General features: G+C 38.1%; 2 protein-coding genes across 2 annotated transcripts; one reads left to right on the top strand and one right to left on the bottom strand.

The window, feature by feature from the left end:
* The first annotated feature begins 339 nt into the window (after positions 1-339).
* Positions 340-2,467, top strand: LOC126794600 (BAG family molecular chaperone regulator 1-like). The gene is made up of 5 exons (XM_050521356.1): positions 340-452; positions 1,028-1,314; positions 1,426-1,682; positions 1,769-1,915; positions 2,003-2,467. The coding sequence occupies exons 2-5, from the start codon at positions 1,077-1,079 to the stop codon at positions 2,264-2,266; spliced, it is 906 nt and encodes a 301-aa protein (XP_050377313.1). The 5' UTR covers positions 340-452; positions 1,028-1,076; the 3' UTR covers positions 2,267-2,467.
* Positions 2,468-5,854: 3,387 nt separating this feature from the next.
* Positions 5,855-7,397, bottom strand: LOC126794595 (protein DETOXIFICATION 49-like). The gene is given in 3 exon segments (XM_050521351.1): positions 5,855-6,828; positions 6,831-6,966; positions 6,968-7,397. Coding segments are annotated over 3 exon segments (1,509 nt in total). The 5' UTR covers positions 7,367-7,397.
* Between the last annotated feature and the right edge of the window lie 6,621 nt (positions 7,398-14,018).

Consider the following 14,018-nt stretch of genomic DNA (forward strand, 5'->3'; position numbering starts at 1 on the left):
AAAAGGGCCAGAACTCAATTCTAGGAATTCAGCAAGAAAATGAATAATGATGCCGAGAATAAGACATTAAGACTAATTAATTTCTGATTTTCTGTATAATCTATTTTGATAAACTAGAATTAGATATGCCAACCAATAAGCTTTCGATGGTCAAATTAGATATCAATGTTAATTACTGTTCTACATCATTACGCGCATGATTGTGACTCCTTCACAATCTGAATCTGCAAATTTTCATGCATCTTTATTTAAAAAAAAATACATTTAACTTTCATGCACCTGCATTATTGTTTTCATCATACAAGTAAAATCTAGTTTATTTCATAGAGAAATGAGAGGACCAACTAGATTAAGCAAGCTGACAGGAGCCAACTGGCTGGGATTTTTTTCTGTGATGAGTTGGCCTAGACATGTTCCTCTTATGTTCAACGTCTTGTTGGCTTTTCAGTTAGGTAACATCCCCATTAATTTCATAGGGACCCTTTTGTTTGATCTGTGAGTTTATATTACAAGACGGACAATTCTTAAAGGAAAAGGTGTTTAAAAGAGAGTCCAATTCTCTGCATGTAAAATGCTTCTTGTTGTTGCCACTTTTAGTTTCATTTCACTTTGTATTCCCTCTGGAGAAAGCCACTGGTTTTTATTTTCACCTCTCTTTCACGTAAGCTGGTGGTGATTTCATTTGTTTCTTTATATAGGTAAAGGGACTGATTATTCTCATGGCCATTGGTTTTTTCTTTTCTGCTTTGTTTGGATCTCAGTTTTCTGTTTCTTTTTCACTCTTTGATTTAGTGGTTTGATCAGTTTTGGTCACTGATTTGGTGTACTAATCCAATGCTTTGGCCAAGTTTTATTCACTCACACCATTTCTTTCCAACACTTCCATAACTGGGTTTCTTTGATTCCCTTGTCTGGCTTTTTTGAGGTTCTAAGGTTCTTACTTCTTATCTGGGTTACCCCTAATTCAAGGGAAGAACATAGACACTCTTTTCTGAACTTTTCCTGACGTCGTTTCTTGTCCAAGTAGTTCTGTAGATTGTCTTAAAGTTTCAGAAGAAGATCTCAAAAATCTGATAATGATGGATCCAATAAAGTCAAATATCAACACAATATATTCACCGGCAAGTAAAGGCTCTGTGGATGGCAGGGGAATTCCGAATTTGGCGGATTTGGAAATCAGACCGTGTGGAATGTTGGTTCAGAAGCGCAATGGGGAGACAAATCCAACTTCTGTTTCCATTCCCATAATCAGAGTTAGGGTCAAGTATGGCTCTATGTATCACGAAATTGGTATCAGCTCCCATGCTAGCTTTGGTATGTTAAAATTCATGAGACTTTTGTTTTAAACTTTTAATGGTTTGATTGGAAAGGAAGAGATTTTTACTATATCTAGTTGTTCTTATGATTTGTGATATTGAATTGCAGGAGAATTGAAGAAAATGTTGGCAGGACCAACTAAACTGCATCATGAAGATCAGAAGCTGATATACAAAAACAAAGAGAGAGACTCCAAAGAGTATCTAGATGTGGCAAGAGTTAAAGATGGATCCAAAATTGTGTTGGTGGAGGACATTGTGAGTAGAGAAAAAAGGTGCGTAGAGTTACTCAGAAATTCAAATTCCCAGAAGTTTTCGAAAGCCTTGGCCGAAATCAACTTGGAAGTCCACAAGCTGGCAGGACAGGTAAATTTATTAAGTCATATCAAATTAATCATTTTCATTAAATACGTATGACATATAGAAAAGGTAACTTATTTTTTTGTTAATAGGTCACAGCTTTGGAAGCAACAGCTTCTAGAGGTGGCAAAGTAGTGGAGAAAGATGTTGAGAATTTGACGGAGCTCTTGATGATGAGGTTGATTAAACTCGATGGAATTGTTGCAGAAGGAGATTTAAAAATGCAGAGAAGAGTGCTGGTATTATTCTTTGGTCTCTTTAAAATCTATATGCCAGGACATTATTGTTATGCAATCATACATTAATTTTTATTGAAAAACTTGTAGGTGAGAAGAGTTCAAAAGTACATAGAGATTCTTGATGTGTTGAAGCACCAGAATTCCAACTCTACCAGAAATGGGGCCAAAATCCAGTTGCAGACACAAGATAACCCAAGTGGCCATATTTCAAAAGACTCGAGGCCAATGCAGAGACAGCAAGCGGCGACAAAAACGGGAAATTCTGTAAGGACAGTTCCAAAGATGCAGCAACAACAGCAAAGTCATTCTGAGTCAGTAGTTGTCACAACAAAATGGGAAACTTTTGAGTAAACAGAAATTCTTTGAGCATTTCATCTTCAAGGTTTTAAGTCCAACCAAATGAGAATGCTTCCCGGTCATCTTCACTGTCTGTTCTACATGGATTCCTGTTGAAAAGGTGGAGGTGGTTCTCATGATGTTACTGTGTATCTTTGAGTTGGCTTTATGCTAAGCTGTATATATATCTTATGGTGGATGCCTTAAAAGAAGAGATTGGGGATATATATCTTAAGGGGATACATAAAAGAAGAGATTGGGGTGAGTTTATATATTTAGGATTTATATAGCAATAAGGAAGTTGTCATGTGATCCAGTTACAAGATCTTATAATTATTTTCTTTTCTACCAGACGTTGTTATTTTTTATTTGCATTGGGACCATAATGCCAATAATCCAAATTCCAGTTCATGGCCATTTGTCTATCCATAAATAATCAATGGAATCTCTTGTTTGGGACCATTAAGCATTCTGCTAATCTCTTTGATTATTCAAAAGCAGCATATTGCATCATTAGTTGTGGCCAGAGGAGAAGTACATGACATTAAAATATGTGGAACATCAAGATTTCTTGTTTCCTGTATAGCTGCAACTGCTGCTGAAGATTAAAGAATTGTAGAAAACTATAAGGGATTAGATACTCTTCTAAGTATTGATCAATCATACAAAAACAATAGCAAAAGCAGTTTTGACTTTGGAGGGATTTGATAAGATCATAGTAGAAGGTAATGCCAACATGTTTTAGTAAGCAACTTAAAAAAGATTATCAGTTCCAGAGTCCTCTAAAAAGAGTGCTCTGTTTATTCAGCAATAATCTATATCTTTTGTACAATTAATCTTGTTTCGATTTCAGTGTTAATACTAAACACCAGACTGCACCCAAATTTAGAAGAACCCCAGATAAGAACTGTGAAATTGTTTGATTGCACACATGAACATTTGGGCAGGGCCCCTATGGCTTATAGTTTGCACATGGCAGAAAATAATTGTGTGGACTTAATAGACAATGATCATATGAGCACCGGATAACTGATAGTGAGAGCCAAGAAAGTGGTCACTCTATGATTGCTTGATTGGTCATATCATGGAAGAAATTGAATGAATGAATGAATAAGTGGACTGGATGTCATTGGCTTTGTTAGAGAGAAGAAGCACATAAGGGCCGCATATATGCAAAGGACTAAAAGCACTCTTGCAATGGAATTGGAAGAAGGTTCTCAAAAGGCACTGCTGTTCTTGTGCTATTTTTGTGGGTTAGCTTTGGACTGCTATGGGACCGATACCCATATTCCTTTCTTCTTTCACTGTCTTCCTCTTGTGCATTTTGATCTTGTCACATACCATATGTCCTGTTTATGAGGGCATAGACTTGGGAGCTTCTCTCATATTTTTTGCATCATGAGGGAAAAGAGCTTAGAGTGTTTGACTGAGAGTGGAAGACAAGGTTAGGCTTTTGTTGATACAAAATGGGGAACAGCCTACTACTAAAACCCGAGGGTTAAAACCAATTAATCATTTTGGCACAATAAATTACTGTCCTTAATTTTTCGCCCCGCCCTTACGGTTTTGTTCAGGGTTCTACCTTCATATATGCATGTCTCACTGTAAGGTGAGTCTGCACATACAATACAAGCTACACAGTTTCACCACAGCAACTTTGACATGATAAAATTCGGAGACTAGCTAGCTCTCATTCTCTCAATGGTGAGAAGCCTTGTGCAACGGCACCCCCTTAAGGATTGCACACCACTCCGACCAGCCTTGAAAACTAAAACTAAAACATTAGGCATGCATAATAGAAACCAAATTAGCCTAGAAAATCAAGCATAAATTAATTAGATATATAGATCAACTAATGAAAAGAAATATATTTTATTCAATCACATTCTTGATATTTGGTTCGTGATCAAGTTAATGAGTGCCACCACGAAGACGCTCGAGAATTTAACAAACGTCAAGTACGTGATCGGCAGTCTTGGCTCCTATATCAGTTGCTAAATTGTTTTGAAACAGTATAGTTTAAAAGATATGCAGATTCAAAGGCCATGCATGGAACGACTTCAAATGTCGATCTAACAAGTTTCATGACTTTCATCCACATTCATCGGTTTTAATGTTTTTGTTTATGACCTCGATTCATGTCTACCACTTTCAAGTCAATTCTAAACGCTCGAATATGTGTTTGTTTGTGTGTCCAAGCACTATTGGATTTATTAAAAGAGTTGTAACCGTTGAATAAATGGAAGAATGCAAAAGAAGAATACGTGAACAAGCTCGTGTACCCACTATGCTTGTCTAATTCTAACTTAATTTGGCCAACAAGAATACTAATTATGATACAACAATGATTCTATTCAATTAAATAGACTTTGATACATCATCAGTAAACCACAAATCGGAATTCGACCTCTGGTTAATTTGTCAAGACAAATGAATCAGATACCTCGTAATTAGATTGACTCATTATTCAGGGAGTACGTTTTTTCTCTTAGCAATTAACAATGGTATTCTTGTTTGTAGTCAATATATAACAACAATGTTAAATTGTTAATGGCATATGGTGATGACATTTGAAGTGACTTGGTCATCAACTGCATATTCTAGGTTCTTAAGAACATTAAGGTCATCTATAATATTCACAGCTTGAAAACTATATGCCGTTGTATTTGAAAATTGTCAACATCTGATAAATTTTTTAACTTGATGTTGTGTAGTCTTGCTAGATAAATATATGAAATTTTTCGTCGATGCACTCTATTAGGAGGCAAAATGTGAAAACAAGGTGTGAAATCGAATAATCAGTTATGTTTCCAAATTGATATCTCAGGTCAAAATTAGGGAGCAAATCCTAATTGTCTAACACTAGGAAAGCTCTAGAAGTTTGTTAATTAAAACTTTATTGTCTAACTTTTTGTTTGCAACTAATTTTCCAACCCGTTATTTTTAACAGAATGGCAAATGAAAAGATACGGAAGTTCTTTGTAGAGACTAGAGGGAACCATTTTACTAAGATCAACATAGTCACAACAAGCAGTGTGCATGGATGAGATCTATGTTTAAATTGCAGGTCCAAGACTAGCTACTTCACCGAAGCAGATCTAAACTGGTTTGGTAGACAAACACAAACTGCTTCCGGAAAAGCCAACATACAAAACAAATAGTCCTTAAAGGAGCCACCTTTGATTGGCAACAAAACAACATTGATCTCATTCCTTTTTCTATCAAATGGACAATATATAAAACAAACAAACCATACTAATTACAGTATAGACAACAAAGCAACAACAACAACAACATCAACAACATCAACAACAACAACAACAACAACAACAACAATGTTTGCGTTTCATAAGATCTGTCATTACAAGGATAAATTAAAAATGCACCTGATTCATTAATTTTTAAATCGATCCCTTCATACTGAGCTGAAAAAATTAGCATCTCGTCTCTCAACACTATGTATAAATGTACAATACTAAATGCTTCTCTCCTTTCTTTGTTCTATAAAAGAAAAAACTAATTTAAATGTGAATATATTTTCTGAGGAATAATAAACCTTAAAAAAAGCCTACTTCTGCAGATTGGCTAATGCCGGTTTCTGGGTTATACATGTGAACGATCACTGTCTGTCTTTACTAACGAACTCAAGGAAGCATCAGCTTCATCAAAATCATGAGAACCATCATCAACACTAATGTAAATTTCTGCAGTTAGCTCCTTGGCTCTTTTAGCTTGAAGTTCCCAATTGGTTTTTGCCAAAACAAACAACATGGTCACGACGCATGAGCCTTGAGCTGCCAAAAGGCCAAGTCAGAGTCCTCTGAAATCATATCCTGCAAAGAAACTCAACCATACAGCTACAGGCATTCCCACTAAATAGAAGCAACCCAAGTTTATGTTTGCTCCCAGTTTAGGCCTAGCCGATCCTCTCAAAACTCCACAACCTGTTGTTTGTGGACAGTTTCCAATCTCACATAGCCCAATTATTGGCAACACCATTGATGTTAATGCAATAATTTGTGACTCTTTTGTAAACATACTTGCCCATATGTTTCGTACCATGACAGCAAATAACAATGCTGAGAGTCCGAAAACAAAACTATAAGAGAGGCCTATGATCGCAGCAAGTTTTGGTCTTTCGGGCCTATTAGCCCCGAGCTCGTTCCCCACCCTTGTAGATACACCAAAGCTTAAAGAAGATGGGAAAATGTAGATCAATGCTGTGGTCTGGATCAGAATTCCCATTGAAGCAACTGTTGCTTGTGGGTCAAGTAACAGTCCACAAAGCAAGATCATGATCTCGTACCACCACCACTCTAAACAAACGGAAATGCAGCTTGGAACGGCCAAATTCAATAGACTTTTCCAACCTTTGAAGAAGTAATGCGTTGAAAAACCGCCCCATGTTTTTTTATAGACTCCCGAGAATGTGATGTAGATGATCAATGATCCTACCAGGTTGATATTGGTCCAAACCCCGCTTAACGCTACGCCTTTGATTCCAAGACCAAGCACATAAACAAGGAGATAGTTGATAGGAATGTGGAGGATAATGGCTAGAGTTGCACAGCATGTTAGGGCATCGTTATGGATTGAGTTCGGAGATAGATACGCAGAGGGTGCAAAAGACTTTGTGCAATAAGGTCAGGAAGAGAATAGATAATGTAAGATTGAGCTTCATATGCAATATCCTCTTGTTGGCCACAAGAAAGCAAAGATCCTCTTCATGTTGAACCACAGAAATGATATGGGGATTGAAGTCGAGAACAGGAGAATAACTGTCCTTTGGAGGGTATGACCTAAAAGCTTGAATCTTTTGGCACCAAAAGCTTGGCCGCAAATAGGTTCCATCCCCATGGCTAGGCCGGAGAGAACAGAATACCCTGTAATGTTAGCAAAGCCGATAGCAAGGGACCCGCCGGCTAGAGCTAGCTGACCAGGATGACCAAGGAAAAGCATGGAGATCATGCAACGTGAATATAGTAATAAACCAGTTAGTACCATTGGGAAAGCTATGCTGGCAATGGATTTGGCTTCACTGAGAGCAAGAGAGAGATGTGTCTTTTGAGGACTTTGGTTGTGAGGAATCAAAGGATTAGATAACTGGGTCGACATGGTTTAAGATATCGGATGCTAAGTTGCTAACCTTGTTCTCTGTGAGAGAAAGAGAGGTTGCTCGAGTGGATTTTGTAGAGGGTTTAGAAGAATGGGATTGGCCAAGAATTTGTAGACTTTCTCATGGACGGCTATTGTGGGATTGACTTGCAAGTTTCAAACTCAAATTCTTGGGAGTTCTAAGCGTCTTTTTCTGACCGAGTATAACACTGTTGGGGCCTGCAGGCAGTGCACCACTTTCAGATGAACCAACCAAGGGGGCACTGATTTGGAAGGTGCGTGTTAGCTTAATTATCTTCAGTTGAAGGCTTAAATAACCTACTAATTTCCATTGTTACTAGTCAAAGTTACTGTTAAATTCCTCATAAGTTTCTTTCTTCTTCTATTTTATGGATGGATTATGTTGTTGGTTAAATGCATGAACAACGTTTTCCTTTTCAGAAACTTTTTTCATCAAAAAAAACGTTTTCCTTTTCAGGAGCCTTTTGGGTCCAAGACAAAACGAAGGTCGGACGGTTTTCATATGACTAGTGACTAAATCTTGTTCTGACATTTAGTGAAGCTACAAATATAACTGAATTCACGCTGAAGATTTTCGATAAAATAAAATAAAAAAGCTTAAACAGTTAAACTTATGAAGCTACAAATATAATTCCCTAAGTTGGTCTAGAAGAGAAAATGTGTTTGGTAGTTTAATTTGTCAAAACTAGGTGCTTAAATTAATTAATGGTTTTTTACAAAACATGTTAATCATCAATTGTGTGTCTCCTGATTCCTACACTTGTCAAACACCGGTGCCGGTGAGATGTCACGGCGACGTTCATTTTTCCTCTGTAGATGTCGCTACCGCAACCAATATATATATATATATATATATATCGGAGCTTTTTAGGTGCAGAGGTCCGTATCTTAGTTTAAGATACGGATTTTCATTTTTTTACCAACTTTCCGATCAAGTTTTCACATTTCCACCGTCCATTCCTTAGGTAATAACGTATAGATCACCTCTGCAAATTTTCAGCAAATTTGGTAATCGTTAAATCAGTCAAAACTGTGTTTTTCTATTATACACATGAACGGTTCAAATTCAGCAGATTTAATCCGTTCATTAGTTTAACTTAGTTAGATACCTTAACAATTACCAAATTGACTGAAATTTTAAAAATGTGACTTATACGTTATTACCTAAGAATTGGACGGTGGAGATGTGAAAACTCGATTGAAAGGTTGATAAAAAATAAAAATATGTACCTTAGCTTAAGGTACGGACCTCCGCACCTGAAAATCTGTGTGTGTATATATAAATATATATATATATATATATAATTAATCAACAACTTCTTTTCTTATTCTAAAGAAAAGTTCATTCCAACTGACAAAACATGTAAATCGTTAAAACAAGACAAAAATTGTCAAAATACACCCTAAATTTTGCTGAAATTGTCAATTTACACCATATACTTGTAATTGTGTCAATATACCTCCTAAACTTGGTAAAAATTACCGATTTGCATCCTCTCCGTTAATTTTAACTGTTTCTATTCAATTTTGCGTTACATGTCATGTATATGAGGAGTAATGCTGTCATTTTATATTTATATTTATTTAATAAATAAATAAAAATATTCTTTAAATGAGGATTATTTTTTAATCAAATTATTTATTTACATTTTTTTATGCATAATCAACCATACTTCGAATTATATATTCTATATACCGACTATTTCAAATATAGTGTGTTGTGTATATATATAATTATATATCCATATTTATTTATTATTTTTTATGTTATTATGTTATTATTGTTTCAGGATGAAATAATTGTGTATTATTGTTCCTATATATATGCATTACAAAACCACAATCCCGTAGGATTCGGAGTCCTAATCTATTACGGAGATGCTAATCTATCTCCTAACATGAAACATATTAGGCTAAGACACACACAAGGGTAGAATAGTAATTCTCCCAGAACACTCTCCTTGTGTCGCATGCCTAGGTTGCATGGTGCACACATCGTTGCCTCGGTAAAAACCTTGTCAAGCAAAATAAAAACCTCTAGGGTAAAACAAAAGCTTGATCGAAGGGAAAAAGAGCACAACGCACCGTCTACATTTGATAGCATCATGTGAGGTAGACTCCCCCTGAAGTCTACGAAACAACTCCCCCTGATTAGTGCCATAATCATGGAGTACAAAGAACAACGTATACAACGTTCATTACATGCTTCTCAAACGTAGTCTTGGGCCAATGATTAATCATTAATCTAGCCACACATCCTTAGATAATTCATGCTATACTTAGCCACACTTAGATCTTAGGAAACAAGATTGCATAACAACTCAAAACAAGAGTTTGCAATGAAAATCAGATTCTCGGATAGAATGACTTTCACTCACTTAAATGGCCATAACTTCTTCGTCAAAATAGGTATCAGTGAACCGTAAAATGTTCTGAAATGTAGACACCGGTGGCTTTCCAGTGACATAAGGTCACAACCTAATCCGATCGGAGCAATTCACAATGCTCTGTCGAAGTTGACTGACTTGCAAATTTCCGGACAGAACTGTCCTATTTTGCTAAAACGGCCATAACTCACTCAATATGATAGCTATGAATAAATGGTTGGTGTCCCTCGAAAGTAGACACATAGGCCTTTCCAACGGTACTAATTTCACCATATTGCATCGAGCGAGCTGTCTTGTAGGTCTCGTTGAAGTTGACCTAAGAAACTGGACAGATTCTTATTTGTCACATTTAATGTGTCTTTCGCAAAAAGAATGGGGGAATGGACCAATGAAGGACAGATTTTGGCCCAAGACGGAACCGTACGCATCCTCTATACTACCAATGTCGACTGCTACACCAAGGCATACGTTGATGTTGCTGGAGCTGCTGGCGGCGTTGGTGTGGATAGGATTTGTGTTGGTTCACTAAGTGTAGAACTAAACTCATGTCGAAGAAGCAATGAAACAATGACAATGCATAGGCGCATAGTTAATCACGTCATAATGAAAGCAATAGTGTCCCAACAACACTAACATGTATGAATGTATAGCTCATTGAATCTCTTCATCATCTATACTTAGACGGAATAGAGAATCAAGAATTAGCTTCATATGAACACATATGGGTATGAGTTCTTGCAACCGATTGTACTACGTTCTCTCGAACGTCGCAATCTGATTACATAAGCTCTCCATGGTCTGGAGGCATTTAAAGTCCCTCGGGCACTCTCATATCTGTGTCAAGATCCATTTACATATATTCTATGACCACTATCACATGCTGCAAATCAGTTTTCATGGACACTACTACTGATCAAGTAGCGGAAAGCAATTATGTCCATAACAAGAGAATATTACTCATCGTAGTCAATACTAGGATAATGAGACAATCTTTGCGCCATAAGTCCTGCATATATCGCATGACTTCATCTTTCTCATTACACTTACGAACAACGACCAACACAACAAGTCTAGTTCAGCCTGTATTGATTCTTTCCACTTCGGTCAAATTGCTCATCGTTGATGCTTTACAACGGAATAAGAGCATAAGCGAATACATCATCAATCATGGGAGATCAATCTATTAAACACTCGCGCGCGCTGTATACGATCAATTCGTGAGATTTCTATTCTTCTCTAACATCAACAAAAGGAGTCTGTAGCGTCCCACAGAAACTTAGTTGATACACATGTTTAGAGGATATCTCTTGATGATGGGCGAAATACTTGTGCCTACGCACTTCGCTTCTTTCTGGTTTTGATTCTAGAGAATAATGGTCTCCCCCTCATCTAGGCAGGAGCCAAGACCGAAGCTATGACCCTTACTAGTCCATCTTTGCGTTTGGCGCCCTTGTTTTGTGGTGCAATGCCACGGGCGCCGACAACACCACAGCGTACGATGGTGCCATCGCCGGCTTCCTTCCCACTATCAGGGATGGTGCCAACGGTGCTAGGACCAGGTCATATGAAATTCTCCCATATTCTGAGAGTTCCAACCTTACCGGAACATCACAGCATTTATGTGCGATCTCGTCACTTTCGCTATATCGGTAAAGTCATTGAGCATCGAATCTTTAACTTTCTGGAGGTAGATAATGCGTTGCACATTTGCTCAATTTGAGTAGTGCGGGATCTTAATGAGACATAGTGTCATACCACGTCAATTCCTGGCGTTAAAACCAGAATGGGAGCATTCCATATCTGCCCCTAACGACGGGAAGTATGTCTCATCAAAGTGACCGTCTGCTAATATCGCAGGATAGAGATCAACGGTTGTAGATTGGAAATAGCGGATAAGTGTTGGTGATTCATAAATCATAACCAACCAGAATACTTAATCGTTTCAAGTAGACCCATTGAGATAACTACAATAGAGGCACATAAACAACTTTAACCAAATAGGCGTTAGTGAAAAGAACGTTGGGACCGTATCCAGTGACCATCTGGTACGCACTAATTGCTTGGCAAGTTGTGGGTCTAAAACGAATAAGTGTCGCTGCATGCAACATCATTACATATCCCTATACAAAAATTGGCAGGTTAGTACCCATAACCAAGTCCGAGCTCTGCTAGATCGTGCAGTAAATGAACATGAGGAATAATATGTTCAACGACGATCCCAGTAGATATGCAAAACGAAATCATCAAAGTTGTGGAGGTGAACTCTCCAACGGTATCCAATCGAATAGATTTGAGAGGATAGGAAGGGTGGTGAGCCCTTAGGATGATGATCATAGCTAAAAACTTTAGCGAATGCAGCGTTTCTTGTGGAAAGCAAAGCGACATGTGACCAACGTGTCGATGCTCTTAACCTATACCATAAAAATACCGAAAAATATCCGTATTCGGTTGGATAGGGTCCAGTAATGTCACCTTAAATACTTTGTAAGAATGGAATGTTCTCGGTTGGAGCCTTAGAAAATAAGGACTTCCTTGAAATCGAGCAAAAGAACAAGCTTTGCAAAATGAGCGATTGGCATCAGAGATTGTCATGGAGGCATTAGAAAATCATAAGCTCTTGTGAAGGAGGGGATGCCGTCACCAATGGCATGAATGCCATGGAGCCGCCGAAAGGGGCAGGCTCGGCCTCACCATGCTTGGCACAGATAGGCTCGGCCTCACCATGTGGAGCATGGGTGAGGTGGTCCTCCAATCGCTTCGTGAACATGAAAAATAGATGATCATGTGAATTTCAAAGAACTCGAATCATCATATCTTGTTCAAAATGACCAAAAAACGATCATGTCAAAACCGAGAAGACAGTAAAACCGAACCCATGATTCAAAGAATCTTGAGTTACATAAAACTACTGCTGCAGGCAAGCAAAACTATGTCTGCAGGCTAACAAAGCTATTGTCGAAGCTTGAAAAAGATATTGTCAATGAAATCTGACAGATTTATTCCTCTCAATTCTTAACACAAATATCAAGATGAAAATCCATCATTGGCATGTATGGCCTTTAAAACTTAGCAAGGCACGAAGATATAGAACACAATCTCCGCACGAGATCCGTAAAACAATTACCTGCGCCGTAGGACAGTGTGGGTGGTTACGCAATTAGCAAGACACTCGATTTCACGGCGGGACATTCTCAAAATGAAAATTAAGAGAGTCAACGACGTGGTGAACTTCTCTACACAATACGCCGTAGGATATTGTAAGAGGGGGGATTGAAACAAATGACAATCCCATCGAATGTATCACATGGCGATAGAACTACATTCTTCAACTTAAGAGTTGGAAAAACATGATATTAGAGCAGTTGAATACCAAACAATTACGGTGGAAAACCTTCCATTTGGTGCGGGTGGTCACCAATAATAATAAAATCGTTTGAGCTATGAAACGATTTAGAGAAAACCGGAAAATTAACCGGAAAACCATGTCAAATTAACTCAAAACCGGGTGAAATTTGGACTGAGAAAACGTGGCAGTAAAAACTGCTGGAAATAGGCCGGAAAAATGACGAGAAACGACGAAAAAATCGTCAGAAACTGGCGGCACCGATTGCCGGAAAAACGGCCGGCGACGGCCGGAAACTGACCGGTATGGAGGCCGGAACTTCTGGTCCGACAGGGGACGCTGGTAGGAACCGGGTGACGGTGCCGGAAACGCCGGAATATGGCGGGAAGGCGGCGAATACGCCGGTAAAACGCCGGAAAACGTTCCGGAAACGCCAGAACAGTAACCTGGAAAAACGACGTCATTTTTGACGTTCCGAGGTCCGTTTTCCAAATTTGAAGGTCCAAAATCACAATGTAGTGCTATTGGGGTCCCATGTAACCCAAAAGCGGCTAATTTAAAAACCACGTGAGTTGCAAACGTTGACCATGCATGCTAAGCTAAGGCAAATAAAATTCTCACGAGTCCATCTTGTAAACAAGAAATACGAGAAATTTTATAGAATATGCCAATTCCAATAGACGACTTAAGCTAAAGTCGAGCAATAATCATAGCAGTGCCAACGTCATACTTGAAAAATAGTAAGCAGAAGACATTGTCAAAATAGATTGACTAATCAAAAGTCTGTAGCAACAAAATCTTGCATGACGGATTGGGCGGAGCCTTAGCCTGAGGCTAAAAAATGTGCTTACTTGAGAATGGAAGAATGTTACGTTTCCATCTCCAAAATTCCCTCAAGAAA

The sequence above is a fragment of the Argentina anserina genome, chromosome 5 (assembly GCF_933775445.1).
Source record: "Argentina anserina chromosome 5, drPotAnse1.1, whole genome shotgun sequence".
Lineage (NCBI taxonomy): Eukaryota > Viridiplantae > Streptophyta > Magnoliopsida > Rosales > Rosaceae > Argentina > Argentina anserina.